Source organism: Rhinolophus sinicus, chromosome 14 (assembly GCF_057876585.1).
Source record: "Rhinolophus sinicus isolate RSI-liver-muscle chromosome 14, RSI-T2T, whole genome shotgun sequence".
NCBI classification, from domain to species: Eukaryota; Metazoa; Chordata; class Mammalia; order Chiroptera; family Rhinolophidae; genus Rhinolophus; species Rhinolophus sinicus.
In genome coordinates, this window is record NC_142514.1 from 137186337 (window position 1) to 137204895 (window position 18559).

At 38.2% G+C, this 18559-nt stretch overlaps 1 protein-coding gene across 4 annotated transcripts in view; it reads left to right on the forward strand.

Moving 5' to 3' along the window:
* RSF1 (remodeling and spacing factor 1) overlaps positions 1-16238 on the forward strand; it is a 124961-nt gene extending 108723 nt beyond the window's left edge. For 3 of the 4 annotated variants that reach the window (XM_074335718.2, XM_019726392.3, XM_074335719.2), the window contains 4 exons: positions 660-867; positions 2370-2590; positions 5959-6147; positions 8722-16238. In XM_074335718.2, the coding sequence (XP_074191819.2) occupies positions 660-867; positions 2370-2590; positions 5959-6147; positions 8722-9293 (1190 nt within the window). In that variant the 3' untranslated portion in view covers positions 9294-16238. The remainder of the gene's footprint in view (positions 1-659; positions 868-2369; positions 2591-5958; positions 6148-8721) is intronic. The other variant, XM_074335720.2, reaches the window with a different exon arrangement.
* Positions 16239-18559: the final 2321 nt, after the last annotated feature.

Sequence of the window (18559 nt, forward strand, 5' to 3'; positions counted from 1 at the left end):
AGAGCTATGCAGTGAATTGCCAGTGCTCCAGTGTGGAGCACTGTGGTTTCCATTTAGTGATTAGGAAAACTCTGGAAAGGATTAATAATAAGTAGGCTATTTGCAGTGGAACTGAAGAAGTTAGTAGCTTTTCCAGAGACGTGTGTTTTATTTACATCTTTACTGTTGAATTCTCACTTCTTCTGTTCTGCAAATATAGTTTTAAAAAAAAAAGTGGATTGGCCTCTCTCTAAAGCCATGTTCAAAAGCCAACTTTCTAGAAGAGATTCTTGAGTGACTGCTAGTAGGTATGAGGTTTCTTTTTGGGGTAATATAAATGGAATTAGTGATGATGATTACACAGCCTTGTGACTATACCAAAAATCTCTGAATTGTACACTTTAAAAGGGTGAATTTTATGGTGTATGAATATCTAAATTTTTAAAAATATCATTGCCTATATGGACTATTTTGTAGGATAAATGAATGCAAAAAGTCTCTTAATAAGAGCTCTTGTCAGCTGAAGTTGTGAGAAAACTGCATATTTATAGGAAGAAAATAAATCAAGTGTAGAGTTGCTAAGCGCACAAATCAGGACTGTCTCTAGATATTAAAGAGAAGCTCTTATTAATGTACAGTTGTCTCTCTCTCTCCCTCTCATTCCCCGCCCCTAAATTCAGGAGTTGGCCGAGGAAAAGACATCTCTACCATCACAGGTCACCGTGGGAAAGACATCTCTACTATTTTGGATGAAGAAAGAAAAGAAAATAAACGACCCCAGAGGGCAGCTGCTGCTCGCCGGAAGAAACGCCGGCGACTCAATGATCTGGACAGTGACAGCAACCTGGATGAAGAAGAAAGTGAGGATGAATTCAAGATCAGTGATGGGTGCGTGTCTGCCAGTAGATCCCAATCTCTAGATAAAAGCTTCCGTGGGGTTAGCAGAGCAGCTGACCATGCTGGGATGGGCTTTTCTTTTTTACACACGGACAATCATTTTATTTTCAGGGTATTTAAAACAGTTTCAAGAATGCTGATCTTGGTTCTTTTTAGATTAAAACAAAGTAGATTTATGGTTGTTTAATATTCAAAATTGTATTTAAATTTCATTTACTGTAATTGATCATTCATTTGTCGTGTACTTCTGTGCCACCTTCTGCCACCATGTCCATGAGAGGCTCGCAGTCAAATATGAGAAGTAGACAAGTACAAGCAATTAGATACTATTCTCTGGTGACCCTTAGAGGTTTGGGTTTGGGTACGTAATCCAGTATAGAATATCAGGAAAGGCTTCCCTGTAGAGTAGGTATTGAAATGACGCTGAGTTTCTCCTCTCCGATTATTAGTGGAAGAAACAAGCATATAAACCACAAAAAAGTCATTTTAGATGATTGCTACTAAAATATAGTTAAAGTATAGGTCAGGATACAGAGGAGTCAGATCAATCCAGGCAGTTCAAGGAAAGTCTCAGAGTGGAAATAAAGCTTGATGAAATTTGACAAATAATTGGGCAAATCAATAAGTTTGGGATTAGACGCAGGATGAAGACAAAAGGTATTATTCTAAGCACAGAAGTCACATGTCCTAGGCATAAAATGCCAGAATATTTAGGAAACTCCTGGTGTGTCAGGATAGCAGAATATGGGGAGGAAGTAGAGAGCACCCTGCTGGAGATGTGGCCAAGAGATAAAAAGGAACCAGATGATGGAGTGTTTTGTTTGTCATGCATAGGAATTTGGATTCTAGCCTGAAGGTGATGAAAACCCACTGAAGGGTTTTAAACACCAGACTAATGTGAGGTTTACATTTCAGAAAATTCATCCTGGCATTCATTTGGAGGATATATTAAGAGGAAATGAGTATAGAGATTAGAGAGACTACGTGAGAAATTGCTGTAATCGTTTGGGTGGGAGACGAGAGACTGAACAGAGAAGACGGATCAGGTTGGAGGTATTTAAGAGGTAGACTCAGGAGGAACTAGTAATCAATTGTGAGAAATGAAAAGAGAAATCAGGATAAATATCAGCTTTCTGGTTTGAGGTAATGGATGGCTGACAAACACCGGGCTAGGGAACAGAAGAGAGGAGTAGGTTAGGAAATAATGAGTTCGCTTTTGGATATGTTGAATTTAAGGTACGTGGGGTACATCTCAAGCGGCCAGAGCAATTTATGTACAAATATCAGCATCAATTCATATCTCCTCCTAAGAAAAGGATAGGTGGCAAAACATTTCTCCATTTTATAAATAGGGAAATTGATACAATTATTCAGATACTACATTAAACATTTAATGATTCACTGGACTTGTTAGAATTTGAACTCAGCGCGCTCAAAAATAGGTTCATGGTTTTAAGTGTACCATCATAATTCATCTGGTTTCTCTTGGACAGATCTCAAGATGAGTTTGTTGTGTCTGATGAAAACCCAGATGAAAGTGAAGAAGACCCACCATCTAATGATGACAGCGACACTGATTTCTGTAGCCGAAGACTGAGGCGACATCCCTCCCGGCCAATGAGGCAAAGCAGGCGTTTGCGGAGAAAAACCCCAAAGAAAAAATACTCTGATGATGATGAAGAAGAAGAGTCTGAGGAGAATAGCAGAGACTCCGGTAAAAATAATTTGTATATACATGACACCAACTAAATAAATTCTTGTTACTTCTGGAGCTAAGAGTTCTTAAAATTTCATTCATTTGTAATATAAACTATCTGATAAAACTTTTGAGTTCTGTTATTATGACTCACTAGTAACTAAATTTTTTACATAAAGCACATCTAAGAAAATACATTCAGATGGATGTCTTAACTTCATACTAAATTCATTTAGGATTGTGGTGAATCCTTTTGGGTGCCAAATGTTTCCATGCCCAGACTGTATCTTCATAGTGTTCCTTGGGAATCATTGTCAATAAGCTGACAACATTTTTCTCAGATGTCTAGTTATTAGAGAAGGATCACCAATTATCTCTAAAGTTTAGATTACGATCAGCGATTCATTAATTTTTATAAATTAGCAGTGGTTCATGTTATTACAGCTTATGCTTATCCCCATTAACTGAGTAAAGGGAGGCACAGCAGCTAAAAACAGATACTAGCGCTTTATGGAATTTGCAGGTTAGGTAGTTGTCTCACTGAGGAAGTGCCACAGATAAGAGTATCATATCCCTGACTCTGGCCAGGCTTGTGGAGTTTTTGTAAGTGGAGACATCATACCCCTTTATCAGTGATTATTTCCTAAGAACAAGGACATTGTGTTACATAACCACAGTACAATTACCAAAATCAGAAATTTTAATACTGATAAAATAACAACTTTCTAATCAATAGTATACGAGGTGTGATCAAAGGATACGATGAATGTTTAAAAAAAAAAAAATTATGACAGTAAAAGACACATTGCCATTAATCCCCCTTAAAATACTCCCCTTCACTTCGAACACACTTATCCCATCTTGTCACTTTCTGAAGCAGTTCTGGAAGTCCTCTTTTGTGAGTGTCTTTATTTCATCCTCCATCATGGAAATGTTCCGTGTCACACATCGCTTCTGGTACAGCAATTTCTGTCAAATAAAAACATTACGGTGTGTCCTCATCCACCTTATTCACTGGATCTGGGACTTCTGGTTCTTTCCCGATGTCATGCGACTTCTGGTTCTTTCCCGATGTCAAAATGACCATGAAAGGTAAATGTTGTGAGTCGAATCAGGACATCGACGCAGTCACCACAGCGCAACTAAAGACACTCAGGAAAGAGGACTTCCAGAACTGCTTCAGAAAGTGGCAAGAATGATGGCATAAGTGTGTTTGAAGCGAGGGGGAGTATTTTGAGAGCGATTAATGGCAATGTGTCTTCTACTGGAATAAATTTGTTTTTAATTAAACATTCACTGTATTTTTCCCCCTTTTCCACCCCCCCACCCCCACCCCACACACACACACTCCGGTTCAAGCCATTGTTTCTCAGTCTAGTTGCGTAGGCCCATGCTGGTATTATGAGCCTTGTGCTACCCCCCCACCCCACCCCCCGCCCCCGGCAGAGGCAGTCGTTTGCCAGTCATCTGTCGGCCACTCACAGCAGCTTTTTCCGGCTGCCAGCCGCTCACAATGGCTGCCGGCCACCCGTGGCAGCACACCGCAGCCCACAGCAGCTCACGACTGGCCACTCACGCTGCCACCGGCCACCATGGCGGCACACGGTAGCCCACGGCAGGACACAGTTCACGATGGCTGCCGGCCATCCATGCTGGCCACCGGCCACTCATGGCAGCACATGGCAGCTCACGCCAACTTCCAGTTGCTCATGGCAGCCCAGCTCCAGGGAGAGCTGTTGTTCACAATCTTATCTGTGGCGGGCGCAGCTCACTGCTCCATGTGGGAATCGAACCGGCGACCTCGGCATCAGGTACACGGCGCTCCAACCACTTGAGCCACCAGGCTGCCCCCACTGTATTTTTTGATCATGTCACATACATTCCAATTTCATCAGGTGTCCCAATATTTTTTTTTTCTTTAACTTTTTAAATTTATTTTAAGTGTATTTTTCCAGGACTCCTCAGCTCTAAGTCAAGTAGTTGATTCAGTCTAGTTGTGGAGGGCACAGCTCACTGGCCCATGTGGGGATCGAACTGGCAACCTTGTTTTTATGAGCATCACGCTCTAACCAACTGAGCTAACCGGCTGCCCTGCAATATTTTTCTTTATATCATTTTTTCCCTAGTCCAGGATCCAATCTAGGAATACACACTGCATTAATTCGTGTCTCTTTAGTCTCCTTTAATCTGGAATGTTCTTCAAGGTTTGTCTTTATTCGCTTTGATGTTTTTGAAGAATACAAACTAGTTATTTTGTAAAATGTCCATTAATTTACGTATTTTTTCCTTGTAATTATATTCAGGTTATATACATTTTGGCAGGAATATCACAGAGCTGATGTATGTCCTCTTGGTCTCTTTATTATTTTTCTCTTTTTAATTAATAAGTAATTTGTAGGAAGGTATTTTGAGACTGTAAATATCCTGTTTTTATCAGATGTTTCACCCACTTTTAGCATTCATTGATGATTTTCCAACTCCATCATCCCTGTTATGTTTATTATTTGGTGTGCTGTAAGGAAGAGTTTTCCCTTTTCCCCTACATATTTATTTCTTTATATCAGTATATACTTATGGAGTCTTACTTTAGTCAGTGAATATAACATGTTACCACCACTAATTAGATTATATCTAGGTTCAATTTGTCCCAGATTTGGCCAGTGTGAACCACTCCAATCTATCGGCTAGCCATTTTGAAGTGTTTGACGTCCATTTAGAGAACAAGGCTAGATGTGATAAGTCAGTGGAATTTGTTAGCACTCCTGAAAAACTGCTGTGACTCAGTTCCATTGTCTAACTCTGATTTATTGATCAGAGATGACAAGAACAACGCTTTGAGAGTTTATGTAGCCCTGTGTGCTATTACTTAGCATATTTTAGTTCCATGTGAAAAAAAGCCAAAAATAGAACTTTAATTCTGTACTTGTTTGAAACAGGCTCATCAGTTTTCTGTGGTTAGAGAGCTGAACCTCTGGTACATTCTGTATGTAGCCATACAGCTACTTATAAGGAACAACAGATCATCGTGAGGCAGAATAGTAACTATCCACCAGGAAGAGCAATTGCAGCAACCATGCAGCTGACTGTGTAGCTCTAGGCTGAATGGGACAAGAGGATTATATAAAACATCTTTTCATCTTGAGGATTGACTGCTAATAAGATATATTTGTGAGGTTTGGCATAGAGCTCCGTAGATTAAAAAGAAAAGAAAATACGGGACTTAAAAGTTATTATTTGTTTAAAAATTGTTATGACTGAACTCTGCTTAATAGCCTTACATCTGGATAGCCTACACTAACTACATTTCTATTTAATGGAATTATATTTTGTACATGACTTCTTTTTCCTCTTCCTTTTTCTTTTTTTTTTAATTTTAATTTTTACAGAAAGTGATTTTAGTGATGATTTTAGTGATGATTATGTAGAAACTCGGCGGAGGCGGTCAAGGAGGAACCAGAAAAGACAAATTAACTACAAAGAAGATTCAGAAAGTGATGGTTCCCAGAAGAGTTTACGACGTGGTAAAGAAATCAGACGAGTTCACAAGCGCAGGCTTTCCAGCTCAGAGAGTGAAGGTAATGCATAGATCTCTCGTTTGCAGAAGTTTGGACAAGGCAGAAATAGAAGCTGCAAAGTGACCTCAGGATTATGATTCTGTACCATTTCTAAGAAATTTAATATAACCAGTAATATCTTTGAGACAAAACCCATATTTTATTCCTGGTCACTATTGTTTAAATAAAAGATAGTTGATAAGATACAAATTTTTAAGGTCTCCGTTGTAATAATTAAATTCTTCATTGAAACTAGAAGAGCCTCAGAAAATTGTGCTCTGAGCAAGATTTCTTCCAGCTCCCATATTATTTATGGCCCTCATTTTGAAATAACCTCCTTTGATTTGATGTCCTGAATAGCTGAATGGTTCCAAAACAAAGTATTAGGTTGGTGCAAAAGTAATTGACGTTTTTGCAGTTATTTTTAACCTTTTAAACAATTACTTTTGCACCAACCTAATACTGACTTGTCTCTTTCCACCTTGACAGTGAGCTTCAGTGGGTAACTGTTATTTGTGAATAGCTGTAGCTGTGCCCCATACCAGAAATTCAAGAAAAACTCTAAAGTATGAATCTATAATATCTTTGTAGTCTTTGTAGTTATTCCAGAGTTCTTCCCAAGTTCATTTTGAATGATTGTAACTCTCACCTTCTTTCATTTGTTTTTTATATATTTAGTTCTTTATTATTTATGATCTGTGTTTGAAAATTATTTGCTTTCATAGATCCTTGTCAATTAAGTTTGAGACCATGCCAGGAGAGAAAGGGAAAATATGTTTGGATATGGGAGGCTAAAGAAGGGAGGTGAACATCTGGTTGAGTGTGTGTTATCTTCATGTGTCATTAAAGATTGACATAAATTCATTAATTCAACTATTAAAAACAAATGCTTATTGAACTATTCACTATTCTAGGTGCTGGGAATAGAACAAAAGAGCTAAAAACATGTAATTCTTATTTTAGTTGCGGGGAGAAAGACAATAAAGTGAATAAGTAGAATATATGATATGTTAGGTGGAAATAAATGCTGTGGAGAAAAATAAAGGAGAAAGGAGGGTTGGGAGAATAGTTGGAATTTCAGATAGGGTACTACAGCAACGCCCCACTAAAAATACAACGTTTGAGTAAAGACCAAAAAGAAATGTTGGGTGTATGTCATTCACTTACCTAGAAGAAAAGTGATACAGGCAGATGGAACAACAAATGTGCAGGTCTTGAGGCAAGTTTGTGCCTGGCATGTTCAGGGAACAGAAGGCAGGCCAGGGTGGTTGCAGGAGGAATAGTCTGAGATGAAGCCAGACCAGTAGAGCAGCAGTCAGCAAATGACAGCCTGCCTGTGTGTATAAATAAAAATGCTGTGAATCAAGTTCTATGGGAACAGCCACGCCCATTTTTTACATAACAGACTGTGCTGCCTTCCCACAAAGTTGAGTAGTTGTGATAGACTGTCGGGCCTGCCCTTGACAAAAGGGACTTGTCAACTCCTGCTGAGGAGCAGTGCTCTCCAGGTGAACTTTCTGCATTAATGAAAATGTTCTGTAGCTGCTGTGCAAAATAGCCGCTAGTCTCATGTGACTATTGAGCACTTGAAATGTGGCTAGTGTGACTGCAGAACTGAATTTTTATCTACTTTTAATTAATTTAAATTAAAAATAGCCAGATTGTTGGCTACTGTATTGGATAGTGCAGTGGTCCATGTATAGACTGGATTTTATTCTGTGTGAGATAAGAAGTAACTGGAGGGTTTTGAGCAAAGGACTGATAGGATCTGACTTATGTTTTCATTTGCTGTGGGAGCTGTGTTACGCACAAATTGAAGGGGACAAGAGCAGAACCTCAGAGACCAACAGGGAGGCCATTGGAATAGGCCTGGTGAGAGATGATGATAGGTAAGACTAGGGCAGTAGCAGGAAAGGGGTGGGACAAGTTCAAATTGTGGATATATTTTGAAAGTCGACCCAAAGCATTTGCTGTTTGTTGGGTTAGATGGAAGAAAGGAAGGAGTGAGGGATGAGTGAGCGATTGGAAGAATAGAGTTGCCAGTAACTAAGATGGTGAAGACCAGAACGGCAAAGGTTTGAGATAAAAGTTTAGGAGCTCGGTCATAGAGATGTCTGTTTAGAAATCCAAGCATAGATGTTGGATAGGCATTTTGATAAATGAGTCTGGAAGTTAGGGATTGCCTAAAACAAATGTGTTAGCCATCAGAACATAGAAGTTATGCCAAGCCGTGAGACTAGGTGAGATCCCCTAGTTGTAAGTATAGACAAAGAAGAGAAGAGATTTGAGGACTACCAAAGACATTTCAGACCCTGGAGTGAGAGTACAGTGTTTCAGATACCCAGAGCTGGGCAAGATTTCTCCAAGAAGTCTGATTCTGCTCTTTCCTAAAGTCCTAGGTACACCATGAATCATAATGGGCATTGTTACGGGGCTGAGAGGAGACAGAAATCAGGCTGATTATTGAAGGAGAGTATTTATGTACAAGCAAGCCTGAAAACAGGACGTGCTGTGAATATGGGAAGGAAAAGGAGAATTACTTAAATTTGCTTATGGTTCACTGTGCCAATGGCTTAAATGTGCTGTTTATTCTAGAGAGCTATATGTCCAAGAACTCTGAAGATGATGAGCTAGCTAAAGAATCAAAGCGGTCAGTTCGAAAGCGGGGTCGAAGCACAGATGAGTATTCAGAAGCAGATGAGGAGGAGGAAGAGGAAGGCAAACCATCCCGGAAACGGCTACACCGGATCGAGACAGACGAGGAGGAGAGTTGTGACAATGTTCATGGAGATGCAGATCAGCCTGCCCATGACAGCCAGCCCAGGGTCCTGCCCTCAGAGCAAGAGAGCGCCAAGAAACCCTATCGGATAGACAGTGATGAGGAAGAGGACTTTGAAAATGTAGGCAAGGTGGGGAGCCCATTGGACTATAGCTTAGTGGACTTACCTTCCACCAATGGACAGAGTCCTGGCAAAGCCATTGAGAACTTGATTGGCAAGCCAACTGAGAAGCCTCAGACCCCCAAGGACAACAGTGCAGCCAGTGCAAGCCTGGCCCCCAATGGGACAAGTGGGGGGCAGGAGGCAGGGGCACCAGAAGAGGAGGAAGATGAGCTTTTGAGAGTGACTGACCTTGTTGATTATGTCTGTAACAGTGAACAGTTATAAGACTTTTTTTCCATTTTGTGCTAATTTATTCCACGGTAGCTCTCACACCAGCGGGCCAGTTATTAAAAGCTGTTTTATTTTTCCTAGAAAACTCCACTACAGAATGACTTTTTAGAAGAAAAATTTCAACTACCCTGAAGTCTTTCTGTGAAGTGACCAGTTTTGAACTTTGAAGATAAATAATTGCTGTAAATTCCTTTTGATTTTCTTTTTCCAAGTTCATGGTCCTTGGTAATTTCATTCATGGAAAAAAAATCTTATTATAATAACAACAAAGATTTGTATATTTTTGACTTTATATTTCCTGAGCTCTCCTGACTTTGTGAAAAAGGGTGAATAAGAATGCATTCCGAATCTATGAGGGCCCAAAACAGAATTAGGGGTGGGAGAAAGCACTTGTGCTTTAGCTTTTTCATATTAAATATATATTATATTTAAACATTCATGGCATAGATGATGATTAACAGACGGTTTAAAAGTCCAAGTCTGTATTGTTGCAGTTTGAGAATTGTAGATAACACCATACATAAGTCATTTAGTAACAGCATTCATGATATCAACTTGTTTACTATTGGAGATAACCACACTTAATAAAGAAGAGACCGAGAAAGTACCATCGTATAAAAACTCTAACCTAAGTTTCTGTGATAGTGGAGTTTCTTGTTTTAAAAAAATCATCTGAAAAGCATTTGTACAGTAAAATGTATAATGAAGCTTTCACAACCAGATTGTGCTAGCAACAAATTTTCCAGAACAGCTTTATGCAGTGGTGATGAGGTGGCCTCTCATATACTATCATGGCGAGTTAGTAGTGAAATGAGTATGGGCTTTCTTAAGGCCCAGGTGGACTATAGACTTTGCAGACAGTGTAACTCTTGTCTTCTGGCCACTTGGTATTTAACTATATGAAATACCATTTTGAAACAAATACATCTATACAGAATATAACATGAAGAGATGCTAAACTGACAGCGGTATTTTAGCACATTTGAAGAAGGGGAAAGGATTTTCAGGTGAATTTTAACTGGTCTATTCTTGCCCTTAGTATCTACTTCAAATTGAAGTCTACAAACAAAGCAGTTCCTTTGGGAGGTTTTTAGTTTGAGTTTTAGCATGTATGTGTGTGTATATGTGTGTGTGTATGTGTGTGTGTTGGAATTTCCTATCTGCTTGGATATATTAGCAGGGTTTGAATGTAGTTTCGGCCTTTGGCCATTAGACTTCTATTAAAATTCATTAATAGTCACACGACCAACATAGAGTTGATTGAGAACCGCCGATGTACTTAATAGGCATGACATCCACTTCAAACATCTCGACACTTTTAAAAAAGATAAGCCCTTTGTTTCAAGAAAAAGTGGTTTGTAACTAACTGAATATCTAACATGTAATTGACACTAAAAATACGAACTTTGTCTTAACTTAGATTCTGTTACAGCTGTAAAATTTCAGGCAGAGCCATAAATAACATTGTACAAAGTGTAGCACTTGTGATTAAACCTTGCCTGTCCAATTCTGAAACCTTCAGCCATTACTTCTGTGGATACTTTCGCCCTGGGGTTTGGGTTTTTCTGTTCCAGTGTTGTGTCTGTTGCCGGCAACGGACGCACCATATCTGCTGCTGGCCCAAGGAACTTCATTAATTTTTCTTCCCAAATTATATGTGCTAGTCAGTCAGTGTATAGTAAAGCACTTCTCTTTTTTATTATTAAAAAGCTGGCATTAGACTCGCATTATAAATACCTCTCTAGAAACTTTATACTCCTTCTTTTCCTTCCTCAACAGGTGTTGCCCTTAAATCTTATCTTTTTGGCCTTGAAAGTTCATAGCTGTTGTTTTTCAGTTGTTGGTTCTTTTGTTTCACTTTAGTTCTGTAGTATCTGCCCATTAATATTTTTGCTTTAATTCTAGCAATGTATATGTATCTGTATAAAAAATAAAATAATGAAAGCAGCCTTAAAATAGGATGCACCAATAGCACGTGGTTCCAAGCAAGTTGTGATTTTTATTTTGAGACAATGTGCCCCTGGAAGGAAGGGAAGGGCTTGCATTCACGGACAGCAGAGCAGGGCTGTGCAAGGAGCCGCATTCACTTATGAGCTCCTTGCCAGCTAGGTTTGTTGCCTTTATTTGCAAGTCAGTTAAGAATGTTAGCCGTGTTGACTAAAACAGGCAGGCAATGGAAGGATTCCTACTAGTGCAAGGTAAGTGGTTCGAGTGCATGTGGCCAATCCTGCCCCCAGCCTCCCTCGACCATTTTAGTCCTGCAGCGGGTAACAGCCGCTACTGTGTGGAAACTCCTGTGTGCCCTGTCCTGTCTACCTCTGGACACATCAGCTCCTGCTTCCACCTATTAGTTCTACTCGGCAGTCAAGCAGATGATAAAAAGTATTAAATGGGTAGATTATTTCTTTTACAGGATGCCCAAGGTGAAATGAGTTCTTTTTACCCTTCTGCTACCGAGAGCAAAAGGTAATTTTTACCATAGTGAACATATTCCATGTACCAAATGTCCCACTGACATTGGTTATGATACCCATTGGCTGCCTGTTACTTACCAAACTTCAATTAGATGTTTGTGAACTTGATAGTGAGTGTATCCCTTCTAACCTTACATTCTGATTAAACCAGTTAACTATGTTTCATCTATAAAGAGTGTAATCCAAGCAGCTCGTACTTATAAGTTGTTATTATGCAGATTCATTATGGGTAATTAAATGTTGAACAGTTCAAAAACAATTCTGCTACTTGGTGTTTAGATTCAGTCCCAGAAAGAGTCTGTTCACTGAAATATTAACTCTGAGTATTCTATGAAGAAGAGAAAAAATACGGAAAAGTAAACATTCTGTATCCAAAGACATAATTCATTTGTTAGGAACTGGACAGAGCATAGGACAGCAGCACTTCATCTAGCGTTTAGAACATCTGGAATCCTGGTTATTAGAGTACTAACCATGGGTTAGGGTCACAATAGCTGCTATATAATAGAGCCCTTTAATACTTTAAACCCCCTTTTTTGAAATACAAGTTGGACTCCCAATATAAAACTCCACAGTCTGAAGCAAATGTATTAAGGGGAGATGTAGTTTAGTACCCAGAATATTTCGTTTGCAGTTGCTGTAAAGGTTTGGAAAAGAGCCAAATTTTCACAAAGCAGAAGCTTTGAATTAAGTTATATGAAAAAAAAACCTCAGATTGAAAATACACATTTTGGTTTCGTAGACTTGTTCTGATGAAACAGTGTTCAGTGTCAAACATTTTTCCATTGTTGGCACGTTACTAGGGAATGATGGCAGAGATATTTTGAAGAAGATACCTGATATATTGAGGTTGGGTTTCCTTGATACATCTTTTTCCAGTTGGTCGAGGTTGCACATTCAGAGAATAAAAAGGAGTTTCATTTAGAATAAATTCATGTCTACTGATAATATATTTTTTAATGTGACCTGCCAAAGAACCAAGGACTTTGAATGCTAAAGTTGTTGAAAAAAAGATTTTTAAACAATCTAATTTTAAGGATGTTACAAACTCCAGTTTTCATTTTTCGGTTGATAGAACCCATTCCATAATACGCATTTGAGCAAAGTACATATATTAAGGAAAATGTAGATGTTTACTTGTTATTTAGAGATAACGTGGTGGAAAAATGTTAGCTATTTTTAAGTGGGACTGATGGTATTTCCTTTGTGACAAGGAATGCCCTTTTAGCTTGTTTGTGGGGCTGAGAGAGGTTAACCATTCGCTAGTTTGTACTACCATCCAGCTAAAAGGAACCTAATGAATCTACTAGAAAATATTGTGAACTCTGACCTTTGCCAACACAGTGGAACAGATTCATGATTCATGGTGTTGCCTCACAGCTATATATCTTTTTTTTTAGGTGGAATGAAAATATATATGTACGTATATGTATGTATGTATATGTGTACATACATACTTTAGATGTTAGAAGAAAAACTGAATCATTTGAGATTGTTAATTGACAAAAAAGAAATAAGGCAAATAATTATAACGTATAAGAAATTATGAACATTTAATTACAGAAAGCCTAGAGAAAAATAGTGAAGTTCCTCTTCTTGGTTTGACATTCTAAAAATGTATTCCTGGTTCTCCCAAGAAGCGAGACTGCCAAAACTACACACCTGCTGTAATCTACATAGTCCTCTGCTTAATATCTGTTATTAAACTTTCTTAGAAGAAAATCCATTCCTATTTTATCCACCATTCCCAGTGTATACCTGTAAACCTACCTTGGAAGTGGCAAGCTACCTGCCAATTTTCTTCATTGTTTTTATATCAATCCTGAAAGATAAATCCTTTTGCTATCAATGTATTTAAGCTGGGTTATTATGTGTACACTTAATTTGTTTTCAGAATATTTCACTCCAACTTACATTGTCATTTAACATTTTTTGAGTGCCAAGAATTGCTAGGTGACTATGTAACATTGAAGATAGAGTCATTCCCCAGCAAGCAAGCAGTCGTTAAGCCAAAATGTAGTGCGCTTGGTGTATAACCACTTTTTTTTATTCATATAAACCCTCTCAGAAATGGATTAGGCTAGAATTCCCCGTGGATTTCTTCCCTCATTTTGGTCATATAAGCTCAGTATTTTCTTTCATTTTATATTTATACATTTTACTCTGGGAAATGCTGCAAATCCAATTCTGGCACATTGTAGTGATTCCAGTTAATGAAGATGTTATTTTTATTTTAATAACTTTTAGATTTCTATCCTATGCATAAGTTATATGAGAGGGCATAACAAATTATTAGTAGATGCATAGAAGTTTATTAATTAAGCTCCTTAAGACATTTTGAGTAAGAAAAAAACATTTTTAAAGGAACTTCATTTGTGTGTTTTTTGCCAAACCGGTACAAGCTAGAAAATGCACTAAGGACTGAATGACCTGCCTTGTTCATTTTGCCACTGGATAATATAAGTTAAGAATGGAATTGTTAACCCTAACTCTATGTTTTCTTAACTTTCATCAGTTTCTAAAGAAATCTAATTTAAGTGTTTGGGGTTTTGTTTGACCTGTATTTATTGAGTTCTGGTCACAGGCCAGGAGCTGCATGTCACGCTTATGGATGGCCAGAACACAGTCATTGGGAAACGTAATAGCTCAAGACCTTCTGAATCGTTTAACTTATTTTGTATGTTGCAAAAAAAAAAAATTTATTTTGCTTGAGAGTCACATTTTTTATAACTGTACAGCTTTTAAGGGATGGGAAGTGGAAAAATACCCTAAAATAGGATGTAGATTTTTACAATTGTGTTTATGCTAGAACATCTACAGGTGCATTATGTAATTAAACCTAAAATTGTTTAAAAATTTGTGCCATGGTCTTTTTCATTCTCCTGCCCTTGAGCAGAGTTGGTGCATATCAATACTGCTGTATGGACAGGCTTTGAAGTTAGGCTAATAATCCTTGTCTCCAAAGCTTTTAAAATCATTGCATGAAAATTACACACACGTATACACATACATAAACAGATCTAGTTTATATTAGTGTAAATGGATTGTCAACTTCGGAACAGCTATAATAGCCCAAGTTTGGCAGTTAAAGTGCGTGGTGTTTGTGATGCCTGACTACGGTATTCTCAGTGTTGGTCTAGTGTTTTGTTCTCTTATCAAAATAGCTTCTTGATAAAGCTACAGTCTGAATTGTAGCTTGCCCAAACCTGCCAGGTTTTGTATACACCTTGAAAGGGAGTGTCCTGTGCTGGGATAGAGGGTTGAAGGGCAGCGTTTTGCTTTCTTTTCAATATAAGATGAGGAAGAACTGGAATTGCTGTTTGGTTCGAGTTACTCAGTAGACTTAATTCCACAGGAATATTTGTCTGCTGGAAGCATGGCAGGAAGGGATATTAGCTTCAAATTCTGATTTCCCTCATTTGATAAATATTTTGACATCTTGCAGAGCTGCCGATTCTAGCAGTCTTAAATGGCACATTTTACCTAAGTTACATTAAGATACTTTATTTAAATGCCAGTATTTTTTGCCATCTGATCATTTTACCATTGTAATTTCTCACCTTTATAGCCAAAGTGTATTCTTACAAAGAAATTCATCGAAATGTGTCATAATTTCTACCCAAGCTACCTTTATCTACTGTCAGCAAATGTAGGATATCAGTTTCTTGGCTATCCGTTCAGAGGTGAAGCCTGGGAATCATGAATTTCCAGGTGAGCAATACAAATTCCAGATAGGAATTTGTAAATGGTATATGTTAGATTTTCATTTTGATTTTAAAGTAATAGTAGCTGGGATTCAGGGAGTGTTTGATCAGAATGCCTCTTGGATTTTCAGACATACTTACATGAAATGCTTTATTTTCCTATGCATAAAAAATTATTCCTGTAATAGGTTCTCAGAATGCTTTATTTTGTTTCTAGGAGATGAGAGCTAAAGCAGAAGCTCCTAGATTAACAAACTGTTGAGGTAATCAGAAACATGATGTTAGTAAAATAGGGAAAACTGGAGTGATCTCACCTCCTACAAGGTCCTGCATGTTTGGGGGGTGGAAGGAGAAGACATCTGAAAACTGGAAATGGGACTCCAATAATGCACAAAGTAAATTTTGTGCATGGAAAGTATGGGAATTCCTGGTGGCTTAAAGCTTCAGGGGTTACCTGCAGTGTATGAACACCTACTGTGTTAGAATTGCAGTGCATAGTTATTTAAATACAATACTTCTTGTAAGTGACAACCAAAATATGTTGTGGCTAGTGCCAATATTTTTGTTAATGAAATGTTCAATGTCTCACTACAGTCTGATCAGAACTCTTGGTGTTATAAGCTAGGCCTAAAGCTATTTTATGGCTATTGGCCTAATTGTGTAACTTTTTCTTTCAAAATGTTTTATTATAATACTTCTGTCATTTCTTTCACTTAATATATGTCAATTGTCATAATAAAAAATTTAAATAATTTAATGTATTTAGCATGATGTGTTTGCAAACTTAGTTTATTTTAAACTGTGTGGCACATGGAAAACTAAGAATTTTCTATAACAGTTAATGAAGGCTGAAGTTTTTTATCTCTTCCAGGGATAGACCAATTATTCTCTTACTGTCTAGAAAGTAAATTTGCATGTACATCAGTTTCCCCAAAATAATTTTTAAGACTATTTGCCAACTAGGTGAATTATAGATATTACAAAGCTATTCTTGATTTCTATCTTCAGCTTCTGGAGAACTGACACATTAAATACAGAAGCCTTGGACTTGTCCTGTGTGGACCTGTGGGAGAACAGAACTCAATCGGAGGGCAGAAGCCAGTAGGCAAAAGCTTTCTGTTTATTCTGTAGAAAAACTTTTTTACAGTTTTCTAATAACCTGAGAGTGAAATCTCACTGATAGGGAATCTTTGGGTTTAGGCTAAAGTGCCATTTGGCTGCAGTATAATAAGATCAACACATTTGACAAGGGAGTATAGACCAGATAACTTTAAGGGGCCCTGCCAACCTGAGTGATTCTCATCCACAGATGTTGATTCGATAGATTTTCCTTACTTTTGGAACACAGTAAGATTCACAGCAAAATTTTTTTTCTTTTCTTTTTTATTTCTTTTTAACCAACAAACTGGTAGAGTTCATCACTGTTTGTAATTCTGAATAAAAATATTAACTGTTCAGGTAAATTTTTAAATCAGAATTTCACTTAATGGAGTGAAAGCTGATCTATGCTGGCAAGAAATGACCAGCTACCATGCTTCTCAGTGATTTATTTCAAATTTTCACTTAAACAGAATCAGTCACTTGGAAGTGACATGCTGTGTTGGCAGCTAAAGGTGACAGTGCTATGGCAGCCTTGAGAGAATTAAGTCTTTTCTGGGATCGAGAGTGGGGTCCACAACATGGCTGTGAGCCCACATCTCAGATTATGAGACCAGAGGATGTAGAAGAGTTCTTTTGAAAACTGAGAATTGGTGTACTATACTGTGATCATTTAATAGAGCTGGAATTATCACAAATAATGAAAATACTCTAGTGAAGCTAAATTAAATGCTGGGTGAGATGCATGCTGTGTCATTTGGATTCTTCAATGACTTGTCATGAGCTCTTTAAGGTCCTAAAAGTCTAAATGAAAACCAAAGAGAAAGGAGCACTAAGGGGATGTGACTTGATATTTACAACATTAGTTTAGCACATAAAGTCATAACCCAAATGAAAAGTTAACTAGGAACCTACTTGTTCATGGTATAGGCCACCTACAGCTTCGTTATTGTTCCTCTTTCCCATTTCAGAGCCACTTTATCCACTCAAGCACCCGTCCTCTCCAGCCTGTCTCCAAGGAGGAGGTGTCTCCTCTGTTTTTGCCACATGCACTCTGCCTGTGTCCGTGACCTCGCCCCTTCTGTCTTGCCTCTGCTGGGTCTTCACATCTCAATGATCTCCCCCATCCCTCTACACTCACTCCTTCCTATACGAAAGCTCTCCCTATCACAGAAAACAAAAGTGGCATCCTGTCTGCCATTCAATCTGCCGCCAATTATTTCTTACTTGGCTTACAGTCTTTAAAATAAATACATTATAGAACTGTTGAACTATAATATATTTGAAAACCCACTGGAGTGTCAGAGACTCCTAAGAGAAACTAGGAAACCAGCAAGTGTCTCAGCAGCATACTCCAAGTCCGTCACTAGGAACAACTGTTAGAGAAAGCTGAAACTTACGGTAGAGGAGACGTTCCTCCCTTTTCCTTGCACTTGTGTCATGGTCTCTTGATATGTCCGTTTTCTTTTCTCTTTGCCATTATTGCTGGCTAGTGGGATATCAGTAATCGCACCATGAATTCCTGCAATCAGATAGTTTTTACTCTATCATTTGGAGCCAAAAAGTTAGAAGAAGGATTTGACTGATGATAACAGAATCTGATAAGAACCTGTGCTGACTCTAGTTTGAACCATAAAAGTATATTTTCTGTATTTCAAGTCTTTTTAAAATAAGGACGAATTTTGATGGTAACTAGGACTCACTAACAACATAGAGAAGCAAGCTTGCTCAGTGCTAGAAAATCAGGAAGTTGGCTTCAGATTCAGACTGACCCAAAAGGCAGAACTGGAATTTTACTGGAAGATGCTGGAAGGAGAACCAGGACAGTGGCAAAGGTAAGGATGAAAGGAAATGGCCCACAACTAGAAAGAGCGTATGGGAGGGAGAGAGAAGGCTACGAAGCAGGCTTTAGGGTGATTGTCCCCTTTGTGACACAGCCACTTTTAATCATCTGGATGTGCTTGCACAATGGTTTCCAAAACAA